At 35.6% G+C, this 18,872-nt stretch overlaps 1 protein-coding gene across 1 annotated transcript in view; it reads right to left on the bottom strand.

Annotated features, from left to right (window-relative positions):
* The window catches only part of LOC150100586 (glycerol kinase 3-like), a 473,098-nt gene that overhangs the window by 258,641 nt on the left and 195,585 nt on the right, over window positions 1-18,872 (bottom strand). The window contains exon 8 of the mRNA XM_090401838.1: window positions 7,669-7,771. Within this exon, the coding sequence (XP_090257964.1) occupies window positions 7,669-7,771 (103 nt within the window). The remainder of the gene's footprint in view (window positions 1-7,668; window positions 7,772-18,872) is intronic.

Below are 18,872 nucleotides of genomic sequence, written 5' to 3'. Positions count from 1 at the left end.
ACCGTTTGTAGATCTCTTCTTGGCATTTTGCCAAGAATAGTCGATTCAAGCTGAAGGGGAGAAAGAAATGAAGGATGTATGAATTGGTCACCAACATGCGAAATTATGTGCTTTCTTGTCTGTCGCTGTACTAATACTAGCTTGATTTTTGTTGTCACTTTTTTGCATTATTTTTTTTATTATGAATTTGTATGATGGATCCAGTACAGTCAACAAGTTCTGTTGTTAAACATTTCAGTAGCTCTTGCAAAAGAATATTGAATAATGTGCTGACATTCTGCGAAAAAGAATCGTCTCCTTGTTCCCCTTTCTCAAGTCATAAAACGTGCAAGTGCAATTGTGGGCTTATCGGGGTCAACTGTTAAAAGAATTCGTAGGGAATCAAAAGGTGAAGGTAAGCCAAAATTTAAATCTCCTAAAAAAAAAAAGCGCCAGAGTAAAGAAAACCATTGAAACCGTAGCTTTGAATGATTTTGATGTAGACGTTATAAGAACTATTCACGAATTTTACGTGGTCGAGAAAAGAGTGCCAACTGTTCCAAAATTGATTCCTGTGCTTAAAGAAAAAATTAATTTTCCTTGGAAAAGAGAAACTTTAAGGAAAATACTTCATGAAATCGGATTTTATTTTAAAAAGTTCCAGAATAAAAGGAAACTTATCATGGAACAAAGTGACATTGTTTTATCTAGAACGCAGTATTTGAGAGCAATAAGATGTTTCAGGGAGGGAAAAAACCAATTGTGTATCTAGATGAAACTTCGATTGATAGTAATTTAAATTATGGAAAATGTTGGCAGTCTAAAGAAGAATGTGGAGTGCTACAAACTGGAAATGCCTCGCGGTGCATAATAATTTTGTGTGTGGGTGGAGAAACGGGTTTTTTACCGAATTCAAACTTACTATACAAAGCCAATTACCATAGGCAAATGAATTCTACGATCTTTGAAAAGTGGGCAGAAGAAAAACTGATTCCAAACCTTCCTAAAAATGTTGTTGTTATAATTGATAACGCTTCATATCACTCTATTTGATCAAACAAAGTTCCAAATTGGTCTAATAAGAAGCAAGTTCTTATGGATTGGCTCTCTGCAAATAACATTTCTCATTCCCCAGATATGCGAAAAATTGAATTGCTTAATTTGGTTAAAAGAAACTCGCCCACAACTAAACTATTTAAATTCAACATGATGCTCAAAGAGCATGGATTTCTAGCTTTGAGGCTACCACCATATCATTGTGATATTAATACTATTGAATATGTTTGGGCAGAAGTGAAAAGTTTCATTCGCCATTGCAACGTAACCGAAGATATTGACATGTCGAAACTTTTTAAGCTTTCAGAACAGGCAATTGAAAGTATTACAGTTCGAAACTGGGGAAAATATTGCTTTCATGTTCCCTCATTGAAAAATATGTATTGGGACAGAGACGAAATTATCGAAGAATTATGAGAACCTTTGGTGATCAGTTTAAGTGAAAGTGATAGCGATTTGGACACCGATTCAGATGACTATGAAGATTAAAAGGATTTGATAATGGTATTTTTTTCCAACCTTTTTTTGCATGGGTTTGTTAAAAGAGTCACAACAAGTCAAATAATTAATCGGTTTAGGATATTAAAGTGTCTCAGTTCTCTCAACTGTAAGTTTAGAATATCTAAGTTCATTTGAAAAAATTTCTATTTTTCTGTATAATTATTTTTATTTTATAGAAAACTTTCTTAAAAATAACTTAGTTAAATTTTTGTTTTATGCTATACCTTTTTTAATTTTGTTAATACTCTACGTACATTTTTCCAACTGTTATACAAGCAAAATAGTTACACTTTAAAAACTACAATGTTCGTAAATAAAAAGCTAAATTTTCCAACCTGTAATAATAAACAAACACATCCCATAAGACAGATTGATTACCCTATTATTGGAATGGATTCTCCTTTTTCTGACATGCGCAGAAGTGTTGAGGGACCTCTAATTGTTGGGCGAACTATAGTTTGTAGCAATGCATGAGGAGATCGAATGTTGAAACCCCTCCTAGTAAACTGATCTCTAAATCCACGTGCTCTAAAAGGCAAAGATCTAAAACAGCTGCTGCTACACTGGATGGCTAATACAAAGGCCTGGGTAACACTGCTGTATTTACTGAATGGTTCAATCATTGCTTTGTACCAGAAGTGGAAACATATATGAAGCAAAAAGCTCTTGATTTTAAAGTTTTATTAATTGTTGACAATGCACTAAGTCATCCACATTTAGAACATCCGAATGTGCAGGTAGTGTTTTTTTCACCCAATACAACAAGCATTATTCAGCCATTAGTTCAAGGTATAATTGCTACTTTTAAAAAATATTACATTAAGCACACTTTTCAATTTATATAGGATAAACTATATAAATTGAAAATGAATCATTAATAGTAGCTGACGTTGGAAAAAAAATCTATTTTGGACTGTTTGAATCATGTTGCATCTGTTATCGCTGAAATAAGACCACAAACTTTAAATGCCTGCTGGAAAGCAGTTGGCCTGGATATGTTGCAAACAGTGCAACCATTCAAACATCTACATAATCAGCTGAAATCATTAGTTTGGTACATGAAATTGGTGGAGAAGGTTTTGATACATTTAGCCAGAATGATGTAGACGAATTGTGCTAATTCTGTTTATGAAGAAACATTGCCTTTACCATATAGATCTGATGCACTGCTATCTCTTCTGGTGATAAAAGTGATTTCACATCATTTCGCAAACGTTGTCGAATATTATCTAATAGCGACGATAATTCTGATGAAAAAATGTAAAAAAAATTGTTATTTTTCGATAAAATTAAATGAATGAAGCTATAGACATTATTATTTTTCTGAATTTTTATACACTTTTTATGCAATTTTAGGTTTCTTTTAATTCAGTTTTTTGCTTCGGTTTTATGTGGTTTTAGAAAATTATGGAACGTATCCCTAATTTTTCAACGTAAGTTAAGTCTTTTTTGTGCGGTTTTCTGTGGAACATATCTACTGCATAAAAAAAGACCCGACTGTATACTGGTTTATATATTGATAGCAAAATTTCTCTCTTTGTTGATGATAAACAATTAGGTAGGGTAGTAAATGGTCATGATGACCTCAAACCTTTTCACAATGATCTAAAAGACTGGCAAAGTGAACAGAGAAGTGGGGTCTAGTTTGGCAATAAACCAGGATTAGGTGGATATAAATTGAATGGGAAGAATCACAAAGGAGTTATTGAATATAAGACTTTGAGTATTATGGTGGATAAGGAATTCAAGAATTATACTGGTAAGACTACTAGTGAAGTACAGCAAAATGTTTGTCTGATTAAATTCTATTTGTAGGAGGAAGTTATGATACCTTCATATAAGCCTCTGGTTAGGTCAACTTGGGATTATGGCTCTAAGCTTTCATCACTCGGACTTCAAATGCATTAAAGTCAAAAGAATTGAAGGTTTACAGAGATTCACTAAATACATGTATACTGAGAGACTAAATTAGGAAAGTTATGAGACTCAGTTGGTAAACTACCATTTGTTGAAATTAACTAACAGAAGGAGGAGAGAATTAATTGAAGTTTATAAATTACTTACAAATATAATGTAGATAACCAGTTGCTATTCCACTTGGCTGAGCCTAGAGCTACTAACACAAAACACAAAAGATAATGAAGACAGAAATGATATAAAGAGCTCATTTATTTATAGTCAGAGTTCAATGGGTTAGATGTTGGTTCATATGATTAAGTTTACATTTTCTACCAAATTAATATTTTATTGGTCAGAACTCAAATATTCTAAGATCTGACATTTTGGTCAGTCACCACTGACCCTCAATCCATCTTGATCTTCCTGAGGATCTTTTTCCTGCAATACTAGCATCAAATACATGTTTTGCTAATCTTTCTTTTTTTTTATTTCTAAATTACTTCCTAATATCTTCATTTTTAATATGATTTTGCCATTAATGCTATCTGTTCATACCCCTATCTCAAAACTCAAACCCATGGTCTCTAGTTTTTAATTAACTGTTTCATTTCTAACCAAGCTGCCAGATTCATAAATAAAAATTAGTTTGAATACTGTCTTTTATATTACAGGTAGTTCCTGCCTTCAAACATTAACTGGTTTCTGGCGACCATTCATAAATCGCGAGTTTAATTGCCTTAGAAATAATGCTATAAGTGAGAGTTATGTTCATAAGAAGGAATATATAAAATATAAAATGAATATTAAATGATAAGAAAAGACTTTACTGCCCAAAGATTTACACGTTTAAAAAATAACATAAGAAAAATTTTAAATTAAAAAAAATTATTTGAAAAAAAAATTAGCTCATTTCTATATCACTGGGTAAATCGGTAGCTGTTGAGGTAATAGGAGATATATTAGGAAGCTGTGGTGCATCTTTTATTTTTTTTCAAAGAAGACTTCGAGTGTTATCTGCTTCGTTGACTTTCACTTCTTTTCATTTAAAATAGCTCAAAAGCAAGCAGAAGCATTATTCATTTTGCAGGAAAATTTACTAAATCGTTCTAAATCCGAATCTTATGATTCAAAGATTGCTTGAGCTTTTTTTTTTTGAGAAGTTTAAATGCATCGTCTAGGCCTTTTAAAGTGAAAAACCGAGTTGGAGCTTCAGATTCGTTATCTTCTTTGTTTTTCTTCTTCATTTCTTTCTTGTTCCTCTAATTCAAGGAGATCATTAGGTGAGAGTTCCATAGTGTGACATTGAAGCAGCTCATTAACATCATCTTCTGAAACTTCCATTTGCAACTGGTTAGCCATACTTAAGATTGCTTGATTTTCAGAACTCACAATCTTTGTTGGGTCTTCAAAACCTTTGAAATTATCATTAAACTGAGGACAAAGTTTATGCCAATACTCCTTTCATAATTTTTTCTGAAACTTTATGCCAGACACTCTGCATTACCCAAATTGCATCTAAAATGTTGAATCTCTTCTAAAACTCTTTGATAGAAAAGTTTCCATCTTGATAAGTTGCTTCTATTGACATTTCAAAAGTCTCTTTGAGATAATGTGCTTTAAACATCACAATCATTCTCTGATCCACTGGTTGTAAAAGAGAAGTTGCATTTAGAGGTAAAAAGATTATTTTTACATTAGGACAAATGTAAACTACTGATGAGGGATGGCTAGGTGCATTGTCAATTATCAAAAGCACCTTAACCGTGCTACTGGCCAAGACGGCTATAGACATCAAGGTTATCATGGATGCAAAGTGCATATTAAAATTGTATTACCATTGACATTGCATTGAAATATATGATGGATATGAAGCATATCAGGATGTGTATTTGATCCATAATGGCCGGTTAGGTGGTTAAATAGAATCTGTTTTTTTTCTCACAATAAAGTTCCATTTCAGGAACAAAGTGATACATAAGCCAATCTTCAAATAGGGAACCCTTGAGCCAAGTCACCTCATTTGCCTTCCATAGTACTGGGTGAGTATCTTTATTAATTCCATTTAGGCTTCTTGGATTTTCTGGTCGATGCACAAATAAGGATTTTAACTTACAATCGCCAGCAGCGCAGCATTTCTTCCTAATAGTAGAGTGATGCAATCTTTTGATGCTTTAAAACCGGTATTGATTCTTCTTTTCTTCTTTTTCGATGTAAGTTCTTGCAGGCATTTGTTTCTTAAAAATGCCAGTCTCATCGACGTCAAACATCTGCGATTGCGAGTAATTTCCTTCTTTAATTATGTCTTCTAATTTTTCTGGATAAGATTCTGCAGCCTCGTTAGAATAACATTAAAAAACTGGTTGGAATAACATTAAAGTACAAGGCGAAGCTTGCACTTTCACCTTGTACTTTAATGTTATTCCAACCAGTTCACTTTTTATAGCGGTCAAACCACCCACTACTTGCAGCAAAGGTCTCTTTGCAGTCATCCCCTTTTTGTCTTTCAGTATTTTAAAAATGGCTAATGCTCTGGCACGCTGGCCTGGTTGGCCGAGTGGTTAGCGTATCAGCTCTACAGCCAAAAGGCTGCGGGTTCGAATCCTGCCGTGGGCATGGATGTTTGCGATTGTCTGTGAAAGTATTAGTGGTGGTAGTCGGCGGTAGATGATGAAGGTTGGTGGAGTAGTGAGATGTGGAGTTGTAGAGTAGATGCATCCCTCAATAAGTCTTTGGACTCCCTGGAGGTGTGATGTAATAATAATAATAAATTGTTGCATAGGTAATAGGCATGTATAATCGTTGAGTTTGGTTGCTTATCCAAGCAGTTAACAGTTTTTCCATATGAGGAATTATACTGCCTGTTTCTTTATTACACAACCATGTAGACTGCATAGATTGCACATTTTTTACTTCTTTCAAATATTTTTCTTTATCCTTTAAAATGGTGTAAACCGTAAAAGCAGAAGAGAAAATTTTTCAGAAAGAGCTTTAACAGTGCTACCCACTTGATGGCTGGTAATAATTTCACATCTTTTCTCTAACGTAACTGCTTTTCTCTGTTTCTTTCACTCATTTTCTGGTTTTGCACTGTTGCTTCTTTTTAACGGTGTTGGAAAAGTGAAAGTGTTAGAGTTAAAAATAAAACAAAATAAAAAATCAGGTGTGTAATTGAAGAAAACTATGAATACACGCGTCACCAAGGCTTGTGAGTGGTTGAGGTTCATTCTAACTGATCATTATGCTCCTAATCACCTTCGCCATGCACAATTTAAAATAAAAATTATGATCCAAAAAATTCGTAAAGCGGGAATTCCTAAAGTGAGAGCTACCTGTATATATTTATATATTTTATAAATCAATTTATATTATTCCATATAAATTAATTTATTTTGCTTCACCAAACCATTCTACCTTATTCTGTTATCCATTTCCATATTTAAATTATATTTGACAAGAAATTATATTCTTGTTTAACACGTTCGCTGCCACGCTACTTTTTCATGGTCTGTTCCCCTACGGCGAGCTGTTTTACTTCTTCAAGGTCAGTACGATAATCTCGTTACCGGAGGTAAACGACCTACGAGTATACTCGTAGTTGGCTTGTACAGAGCATATACGGTCTATGAGAATACACAGTTTTGAAGCTAGCCCCACAAGCCAAGCATTTTCAGTTCTTCAAGGTCACTACAATAATCTCGTTCCCGGCGGTAAGCGTCCTACGAGTATACTCGTAGCTGGCTTGTGAAGCAGGATTACCCACTACGAGTATACTCGTAGTTGGCAGCGAACGTGTTAATGTTTTACTGAAGTGTAAGCATACAAAGTTTACATATGAGGTATCTTCAGGAATGGGCTACTTGTATATAGAAACTGTTGACTTCACATCACTTGTCTCAGTATCTTATAATGCAAAAGTATTATTATTAGCAGAGGTGCTACCTTGGATTTGTTTGCCCTCAGCTGTTGCAAGAAATGCACTGCAGCTCGATCTTCCTTTTACTGAATTGTCCCCCCCCACACACTGCCAACTTCTCTTTTTTTTTTTTTTTTTCCTCAGCTTCTTTCCTCCTTTCACCTTCTCTTCATCTCCACTTTTCTATTAACAATTATCATAATGTATTTTAATATTTATTTTGACAGATGACCCAACATAAAACAGCTTCTCAATCACAGTAATATTATCAGAATATATTGGTCCTGCAAAGACCTACTTAATGATACAAGACTACTTACCCCTGATATTGGTATTCCTTTTAATGATCCACTTTCCATGCAGCCATATATCTCTGAGCAACTCCGTATTTCTGGTAATATTGATAAAGGAATTTGAAAGAAACTAAAAATTAAAAGGATAAAAAATTTAAAAAAAACTTGGTTTGGTTTTATTAATGAATTAATGTACTTTAAAAAAAAAAAGATACTATTTCAGTATATACCAATCCTTCTATTAGTTATTTCTTATTACCAAAGTTTGTCTTTACATGATATACTATAATTAGAATAATTTTAACATGTAGATATAAATATAATGAATCTGAGTATTATTAATAATATGGAGTACTACAAATGGTGTTAATCAGACGTGTTTATGGCGCATATGAGGGTGTGTTAAAAAGTGATAATCACCATGAACTGAGGTAGAAACATGCAAGTTACACATTTTTATTATTATTATTATTATTTCAGGCAACTCCAAGGAGTCAACAGACTCTTCGAGGGAGGCCCTAACATCATATCAAGAACAACTATTCGACATTCACACAGCATCTATCATACCTCACCTTGAACTCATTCACAGTCATAGCACCCACAACAGACTCTGGCAGCTTATTCCACTCATTCACCACTCTCCAAGTAAAAAACCTAGCTCTAACACCCCTGCTAACCACAAATTCTTGTTGAGCTTCCATGTATGGCCCCTAGTCCTCCCACCACCAGTCCTATTCTCAAAAATATCTTCTGGATTAATCCTATAGAAACCCTTCAGTAATTTGAATGTCTCAATCATATCACCCCTTTTCTGCCTATCAACCAATTTTTGCAACCCACAAATCTTCAGCCTGTTCTCATAAAGTTCATTCCTCAGACCTGCTATCATCTTGGTCACTCGTCTCTGGATCCTCTCCACCTCCTCCTCATCAAGAAGAAACCCTGGCACCCATATCTGGGCACAGTAGTCTAGATGGGGTCTTATCAAGGCTCGATATAGTAGAACAATAACTTGTTTGTCTCTATTTGTTAAAGTATTTTTCAGCAACCAAGTGATTTGATGAGCTGATTTAGCCACTTTTGCACTGTGTCCCCTAAACTTCAACTCCCTATCCACCATCACTCCCAAATCCCAGGCCTCATCAATCTCCTGGAGTACGGTTCCACCAATGTGATATACTGCAGCTAATCGTTTCACTCCAAAATGCACAACCTTACACTTTGCCACATTAAACTGACATCCATTTTCTCTAGCCCAATCCTCCAAACTATCCAAATCATCCTGCAAAATTTTGACATCCTGTGCACTCACAATTGCTCTACCCAACTTTGTATCATCAGCAAACAAGTGAACACTTACTCTCAGATCCTTTCCTATATCGTTAATGAACAAATTGAAAAGTAGTGGTCCAAGAACAGAACCCTGCGGCACACCACTAGTCACAAGCCATCTTTTGGACTCCACTCCTGAATAAACCACTCTCTGGTATCTCTCCATCAACCACCCTCCTAACCATCTCACCAACCCTATATCCATCCCCATCTGCTCCAGATTACTGATTAGAGTTCCATGTGGTATCCTGTCAAAGGCCATGGCAAGGTCCAGTAAAATCACTCTAAACCCATTACTCTTATCTAATTCAGCTGTCACTGTGTTATAAAACGTGAGCAAGTTACTGAGGCATGATCTACCCCTCACAAAACCATGTTGTCCCCCATACAGTATCCCATTTTCATCTATCCAATCCTGTATTCCTCTCTTGACTAATTTCTCCAAGACCTTGACAACAATTCCTGATATGCTAATTGGTCGGTAATTTACAACAGCAGTCTTGGAATCTCCTTTATGCAGTGGAACCATTTTCCCCTCTTTCCACCCCCTCAGGACTAACCCAGACCCGAGACTCAAATTAAACAAAATGGTCAAGGGTACTGACAATTCTTTAGCCGCTTCATGTACGACACGAGCTGGTATATCATCCAATCCCACAGATGTATTGACATTGAGGTTTTGCAATAGACTACTCACCTCCACCATTCACCACAATTCCTGTATAATCTATTGGTTCATTAATTTCTGCAATGTCACCACCTGGAAGATATATTCTTGCAAAGTGCTCGCTCAGTAATTCAACTATATCAACTGATTCGGTTACCTCCCTACCATCGGCATTCTTTAAAATCATTCTGCCATATACATTTTTTCTTTTACTTGCAACATACTGAAAAAACTGTTTAGGATTCTCTTTGGCCTGCATGGCCAATGTTCTTTCGCAATCCTTTTTTGCTTTTCTTACCACAATCGTTACCTTTCTGGCCTGCGCTTTATACCGTTCATGTGCCTGTCGGTAACCTTTCTCCTTAAATTCCCTCCATAGTTGTTTCTTTTTTTTGCAGCTCAAGCTTAATGGTGCTATTCATTCATTTAACCCCTACTTGATTTATTATTCGGACTCTAGGTATACAGTCAGCCATTGCTTCATGCAAACACTTCTTAACCGCCTCCCATGCACTATCAACTTCTAGCCCTTGCAGTTGTACATGCCATGGTACTGAACCAATCAATCTCCTAAGCTTGTCATACTTACCAGCGTGATAATTCCACATGTACCCAGTCTTAATTATAAATTCCACACCTTTAGCCACCACCCAAGTCAAGACCCTATGATTACTCTCACCAATTGGTGGCAACGTGGTCATATTCGTTACAGCCAAATTCTCAGATGCAATTACCAGGTCAAGCACTCTCTGACCCCTAGTATTTTCCATTACATGCTGTCTCAGATAGTTATCCCTCAGTAATCGGATAAAATCCAGTTCCTTCCTCCCACGTGTCCTCTCCTCCATCCAATCAATGTTACTATAGTTGAAATCTCCCATAATAATTACCCTCCTTCCACTCATTTCTTCTATTTGCTTATGCATACTATCTCCACCATCTATTCCATCACCTGGTCTATAGCAGCACCCAACTGTATATTTAGTTCTGCTAGTTTCAATCTCACACCAAATAGCCTCAAATGTGCTCTTTTCTCTATCCTGCAGTTCCACTTCTATTCTTCTTGGCTGTAGCTCATCAGCTATCATCAATAACACTCCTCCCCCCATTTTATTCTCCCTGTCACTCCTGAACACACCATACCCCTCACATTCAATCCCACTAGCTGTGTCATCTTCTATCAGCCATGTTTCGCTAATGCCAATAACCTATGGCCTGGAAGTGCCAACCAAGGCCAAAAATTCTTCCTGCTTGTTCCTAATACTTCTGGCATTTGTATACATGAATTGCAGAAGCCGATTTGTCCCATCCCTATTTTGATGCCTTATACTAACTATCTCATTCTGGTTTGTGGTCTTTCCTACTCGCTTAGGCATATTACACATATTCACATACTCAACTGTTTCCCTGAAATCTGCATATCTACCCTCCCCCTTAATAACTCTAGTTTCCCTGATTCTGCACATTCACTTCCACTACATTTGACAACACCTTTTCAAGTCTCCGTACACCAAATCCATTCAAATGCAAACCATCCATTTTATATAAATCCTTTCGCCCATTGAACTCATTCCACATCACTCATCAAACATAATTCACGCATAAAGTTATTAACAATTATGGCCCTCCTTCTATACTCTTCACTATCATACCGCAGCAACAGACTCACCAACTTAACTCTCTCACTCTTCTCTTTTGCTACCTCAAGCAATTCCTTCATATCCTCACTCATAGCCTTTTTGTTTCTTTTCAAATCATTTGTACCTGCCACCACTATCAATTCTTTTACCCGCTGCTTTTGCATTCTAATTGACTTGCTTACATTCTTAACGTTCGCACTGGGTTGGTACGATTTTGTTAAACTCTCAACTAACACACCTCTTACTAAGGAATCTCCATACCAATACACGCTCTTTCATTTTGTTTACACTCGCTATCATACCCTTATTTTTTCTATCATACTTTTGCCGATCATTAGTAGTACGCTTGGTAAAGATTTTTGCCAACGTTCCAGCTGCCGATTTACCTTATGTATCGCTCCGTGTAATAAAGTGATCTCACTCACTGCGTCAGTGTCATCATTTTTATTCTCCGATGATTCATTCAATCGTTCTGTATGTTTACCTTCATTCTCACTTTCAACGCCACTCTCACAGCTATTGGGTACTACCTCGCAAATATCACCATTCATATACCTCGAATATCACTGTTATCTAGAATCTCACTTTCATCAACGATATCACTCACACGACCTGAAGCACTCTTTAAATCCTCACATTCTTTACACTTTTTGCACACATTCACTCCACTATTGTTTCAATCTCACACCGCTCTCCTGAATGCATACATTTTGCAAACGGTACACTGAATCAAATCCTTTAAGTTAAGATTTTTAGACAAATATGGCGACCTGGACGCCATCTTTGTATTCCTCTTTATGGGAGCCATGTGCACAGATAATCGTATCTGTCAATTTACTATTAAAATACTCAAAAAACACACAAAAATCGCCCAGACTCGCTAAAATACTAAAAGTAAACAATACTATGTAAATACTATGCAATTTCATCAATTTTTACTCAAAATATCAAAATTTCTTATCTGTTCAGGAGCTATCCACAAACACGACATACCATATAGCCCTCTAGTGGCTATCTGATCAACATTCTGATCAACATTATTCTACATATTCCCCACAAAGTGTTATACACTTAATTTATTTAAAAATTTCATGGAATTTACAACCGTGTTAAAAAACTTTTTTTTATTATCTCGACGTTTCGATCTTCATATCAAGATCATCATCTGGAGCATATATAAATATACATATATACAAAATATACATAAATAAATATGCTCCAGATGATGATGATCTTGATATGAAGATCGAAACGTCGGGATAATAAAAAAATTTTTTAACACGGTTGTAAATTCCATAAAACTTTTAAATGAATGCCGATCATCTTGTAACACTAAAAGAAAGGATTTCAAATGTTATACACTTCTTACAACACTATTGCATCCTTTGCAATCCTCGGAGGAAAAAAGTCTTTCCCTTGTTGCACAAATCAGTCCTCAGCTTCAGATATTACTTCATCATCTGCAGTAATATTCTGTTCCTTTCAAGTGTTTCTTTAAATTTGGGAATAAGAAATAGTCACATGGGGCCAGGTATGGCAAATAGGGTAGGCGAGGCTGACATTGAAAGCACAAGTTGCATATTATCAGTTGGGTTTCATGAGCAGTGTGAGTAGGTGCATTGGCCAGCAAAAGTAACATGCCTCTACTCAGTTTCCCATGGCATTTTTCCTTCGGCACACCTGCTTCAGTTCTTTCAGAGCTGTTGAATAAACTGCTGCTGCTGTACCTTTCCAAGTACCTTTTCTGAGGTACTTAGAAAGGCATACACCACCATATCCCAAAGACAATGGCAAGAACCTTCCCTGCTGACTTCTGGGTTCGGAACTTCTTTGGCTGTGGAGAACCTTTGTGTCTCCACTCTCCACTAACTGTTGTTTAGTCTCTGGGTTATAGTGATGAAGCCATGTATCACCATCATTCACAATATGAGCCAAAATATTTTTCAACTGATTTCTCAAACAAAATGACCCAAAATCCCATATATTCTCTCTTTTGGTCAGCATTCATACATTTGGGGAAGCCACTTGGCTGAAAGCTTCTGCATGTCCAGATGTTGGTGGATAATGACCCCAACTCATTCCCTGGATATCTCCAGAATCTTTGCAATGTTTTTGATTCGTATTCATCTATCATCAAAGATCATGGCATGCACTGCATCAATGTTTTCAGGTATGATCACAGCGGAAGATCTTCCTAACCTGGGGGGTTGGCATCTGTGTCTAAGGATGCACAGTTTTAAGCTTGGCCACCACTGGCAACTATTGGATATGTTGGGGCACAGTCCCCTACAGTCTCACACAAAGTTTGGTGAATCACAATTGAGACTTTTCCTACAGCACGAAAAACTTGACGGCCCACACCTTTGCGTCTCTGAATTTCTTCAAAATCTCCGATATGTCTTCTTATATATCCTAAAAGAAAAAGAACAAATTATTACAATTTAATGAAACATGGGGATTAAAGGGTTTAAAGATATGTTCTTTCTTGTGGTTCTATCAGTTGCTTTAATATCATTTTTGTTCTAGGTGTTTATCAGAACTATTCAGAGCCCCCTCATATCGTATAATATATCACCCCTATATAAACAGATACAGCCACACAATACCAAAAATCAAATACTGATGGCCCTCAGCACTGGAAGCCAAATCCTATCTTAAAAAACTAATGAAACAAAGATATCACAGACTTTGTTTAACTGTTTTTTTCACAAAAACAAAATCAACCACAAAGACTATCACCACAAATCAATAAAAAAACTGCCATGCTAAAAACTCACATCAGGATAAGTAAATAAACAAAATCTTACAAATCATAAAAAATATATATAAAAAAAATTAAAAAAAAACTAGTACCACAAAAACAAAGGAAAATGGGAATGGAATGGGGTGAGAGAAAGAAAATAACAACATATTCACCTTAAAAATTAAAGGTTCATGATTGCTAAAAAATGAAAACAAGATATGACAATGTACCTTAAAAAACAATACCACATGAAAAATAGATACAAACTAATAAAAATAAATATATGAACACTAAAAAAAAAGCGCAAAACCATATTATTATTACTATTGCATGAGCACCTCCATTGAGTTCTATGATTAATTATGGGAGACTCAAACTGTCAAGCACCATACTATCATATTTCTCCTTGAAACCATTAAGAGAAAAAGCACTCACAACTGATTTAGAAATCCCATTCTAGTCATGCACCACTCTCCAAGTGAAAAAATCCAGTCCTCATGCCATTATTAACCACACTCTTATCCAAACCCAACCTCCAGAGATGATCTCTTGTTGTACCCCTCCCCCTCTGGCGCTGAAACATTTCCCCTGAATCAATCCTATAAAATCCTTAAAATAACTTAAATGTTTCTATCATATTTGTACTTTTTCACCAACTTTTGCAATCTACAAATTCTCAATCTATTGTCATAGGTAGCATTCCACAGACCATTCACCACCTTGGTCATTTGCTTCTGGATCCTCTCCACCACTTCCTCATTCACAAGAAAACCAGGTAACCAGACCTGAGTACAGAAATCCATATTCAGTCATATTAAGGCTTTATAAAGAAGAATGATAACTCCCTTATCTCTGTTTATTAGTGTGTTCTTCAATAACCAAGCAATCTTGTGAGCTACCATGGCTGCCTTAGCAATATGCCCGCTAAACTTCAACTTTCTATCTGCTACTACTTCCAAATTCCTGGCTTCATCAATTTCCTGGAGTATAGTTGCATCAATGCTGTACGTGGCTTTTAATCTTTGTATCCCAAAATGCATAATTTTATACTTTTCCACATTAAATCGACATCCATTATGTTATGCCCATACTGTCAGCCTATTTAAATCATCATGCAAGATCTATACATCATCTTAATTAACTATTACCCTAGCCAACTTTGTATCATCAGCTAACAACTGAATATCTCCCTTCAAATTCTTGTATCATTTATGTACAAATTAATCAGCAGTGGTCTAAGCACGGAGCCCTGATGCTTCCAGTAAAATGCATGTCTTCCAAATCATCCCTGGCACCCCTGTAGTAGCAATCAATTTTATATTTTTTCCTACTGGCCTCAATCTCACACCATATTGACACAAAAGAAATGCCATCTGCCCAACTGACTCCTACTCTTGTTGGCTGCAATACATCAGCAGTACCCCCCCCCCTCATGTCTACTCCATTCTCCATGAAAATACTAAATCCATCACACTCTATCCCTGTAACTATGTCATCTGCTGTTAGCCAAGTCTCACTAATGCCTATAGCTTCTGGTGAGGTTGCACCAACCAATGTCAAAAACTCCTCCCTCTTATTTCTGATGCTTCCAGCATTAGTATTTAAAAACTGTGACTTTCTATAACTTTAGGCCTCCAACCACCTTTACATCCTGAATTGGCTATCTCACTGAATATTGTTGCCTGAGAGACTAGATTCCACAATTTTTGTTCATTCGCTTAATGGGTGCCTTCACTCACTCACACACACATTTGCATCTGACTTAATTGCTTTAGTTTTCCTGACTGTGCTTCCACACTCTCAGTGAGCAAAGCACTCTCCAGATACCAAAATCCAAATCCATTTAAGTGCAGTCAGTCCATCAGCATTGTATAAATCTTTCCATCGATCATATTCAGGCCATAGGTCCACAAACTCTACATCATTCCTTCTGCACACCTGCATATTGATTCATTAGCTATCATCGCACTCCTGAGTTCACCTCTCTCACACAGCATGGCAGTAGATTCACTCTTCCATTTTGCGTCTTCCAATAACTCTTTCACATCCTTCCTCATACAATATTCTCACCTTTCAGGTCATTGGTTCCAGCCAAATGACAGAAACAAAATTAACATACAGGAACAGAAAATATCAACAGAAACTAGATACAACACAACATATGCACTACAAACATTAAAATATACATAACATAACATAGCAACATATTAACAGAAAAAATAGTAACAAACAACAAATTAAAAAATACCACCTACACACAAAAATTAAGAAACTATAATTCTGATGATAAACCACCACCACTTCCACAAAGAAAATGGAAATTAACCAACAATGATACTTTCAGTGAATACAAAACAGTATTTTGGACAAAGAGGCTGGGCTACCACAATTCAGCATGCTACAGTTAGGAAGAAAGAATGCAAAAAATATTGCCCAAAAGTGGACTATCTCAGCATGCCCTAGAAAATGATCACTTGATCATATGGAAGAAAACAAAGTTATTACATAATTCTTCTTCTTCTTCTATCCTTCTAACTGCAATAGAAAACAAAGTTTAATTTTAAATAAATTTTTGTGAATAGGCTTAACTTCCCTTCAAGTCCAAAGATGATATTTATTCTGATCTGACTTTGGCTTCAATGGTTTTGCATATATTTAGTTTTGAGAATGAATTATAATCCATTTCCTATGTAACTATTCTTCTCCCCTCTAAAAAATTCAACACAAATGCTACTATTATGAATGCCTGAATATGGAAATATACCATCTTTATGTATATGCAACATTTCTAGACAATGCAAAATGCAATATGGTGATTCCTACACTGTGGCTTATTTTTATAAGACCCATGTATCTTTCAACAGAATAGTATTATACAGATTATTAGATTATTATACAGTTTAAGGTAAATAATGCAAAAAAAAAAAAAAAAGTCTTTGGATAGCATAGATTATGACAGAAATGTATTCCAACCACTGTTGCTGATAAACTAAGGTTAAAAACATCTAACATTATTAACAATGATAAAACTCCAGTTACCAATCTATGCAAGGAGTACTGGTTAGCAATTAAATCCCTGGAGAATAACAAGAATATTCTGATGCAACAGTTATACTTCATCAAAAACGTTAATAAAAAATTAATTTGTTATTGCTAGACATCAATACATACAAAGTTATTACATACATTCATTATAACCCTACTAAATGCATAAAAAGAGAAAACTACTGAACTAGTTAGAAAATAACTTCCTAGCCAAATTATAAAACAACTATTAAAAAATTACCACTGCACTACCACCAACAACATGCTCTCCAGAACATAGTTTACCCAAAAGTGTATAAAAACAACAACCCACTCCACCTGATCATAAACAGCCTAACTATTATTCACCCAAGAAATTACCAGCAATGATCAAAGAGCATTATGGGTTTAGATAGAGAAAATATCCTCTCCCTACATTAAGAACATCTGTTTTCAGATAACCAAGTAATCCCTGTAAAATATATCAAAAAGTGATATGTAAAGTGGCTGATTTAAAAAAAAAAATCTTAAATGTTAACATGGAAAAACAAACACTATGATAACTAGAAAAAATAATCAGAAACAGAAGTTTTGAAAGACAGATGAGGATGACAGATAAAGACTGAGAAAGACCAAATACTTATCATTTACACACTGCAGAGAGAGAGACAGAAACATGTTAAATGTAGAACAAATGCAGAGTAATACAGGAATGGCATGAGACAAGACAATTCCTTTGAAGTAAAATTTAAAGTATAGGTGGAAGTGTATTCCTGAATATATTTGTATATTCAGAAAGAATATTAAAAAAAGAAATAGAAAATAAAATATTAAACGGGAAAATATCTGGAACAGAATATAACAGAAATGAACGTGTAAGCTAGATTCATGGAAATATTGAAAAACTGGTAAAGATAATGCCTCTTTTTAAGCACAGCAAAATGTTTTACATGTCATGGATAGTAGAAGTAGTCTTTAGTTCCAATATAGTGAGTAAGAATGCTTGCAAAAGGTTGCATGAGCACAGTACACAAGTAATTCAAAAATTGCTGATGTAATGTGCATGTAAAGCAGAGAGTGGTCACTGAACTCCTTACTGTGGAATATATGGAAATGATGGCAGTTTATGCCCAATGAAAAATGTGTATGGAGATGATACTGCTTAGATGAGCACAGCTAGATCACAGAAAATCACAGCTGTGATGAGCACAGGAAACTGTTACATCATAACTAATAGATTATGCTGCGATGAATGGTTAGTGTGCCTGCTCTCCAACCAATAGGCTGCAGGTTTGACTCCTATCATTGGCATGGATGTTTGTGGTTGCCTTAAGGTGGAAGATGAATTTCATCACCTAGTGTGAGACCACTGCCCTGCTTATTGGAGGCCTGAAGGCCTGATGAAGCTGGAGGCTTGAAAAAAGTTCCATGTTTGATTTCAAAACAGGGTTCCAGGAATATATTAAAATGCAAAAAATATATATATAGTTGATAAAAATAGAAAAGAAAATATCCTTAGCCCACTCATGGTACAAAGTGTACTATAGGTTTGCTAATAACCTTTCATGGATGGAAGCAACATAAAAAAAAAAAATGTAACACAGCTGGTATTGGAAAACCATCAATGATGGTCATCATTAAAAACCTTGGCTACAACAGTGTTTGTGCATAGTGGATCCCAAAAATTCTGAGAGAGAAACCCCAAGAATCTTGGAAAGCATCTGTACAGAACTTCCCTGGCAATATAAGAATGAACGGGGAGACTTTCCTGTCATGCATAGTAATAGGTAATGAAACATTGATTCACCATTATGAAGAGACA

Source organism: Typopeltis vanoorti, chromosome 12 (genome assembly GCF_054136105.1).
Source record: "Typopeltis vanoorti isolate ZY-2024b chromosome 12, IOZ_Tvanoo_1.0, whole genome shotgun sequence".
NCBI lineage: Eukaryota > Metazoa > Arthropoda > Arachnida > Uropygi > Thelyphonidae > Typopeltis > Typopeltis vanoorti.
The sequence above is the reverse complement of the archived record's forward strand: the minus strand, read 5'-3'. Positions and strand labels throughout refer to the sequence as shown.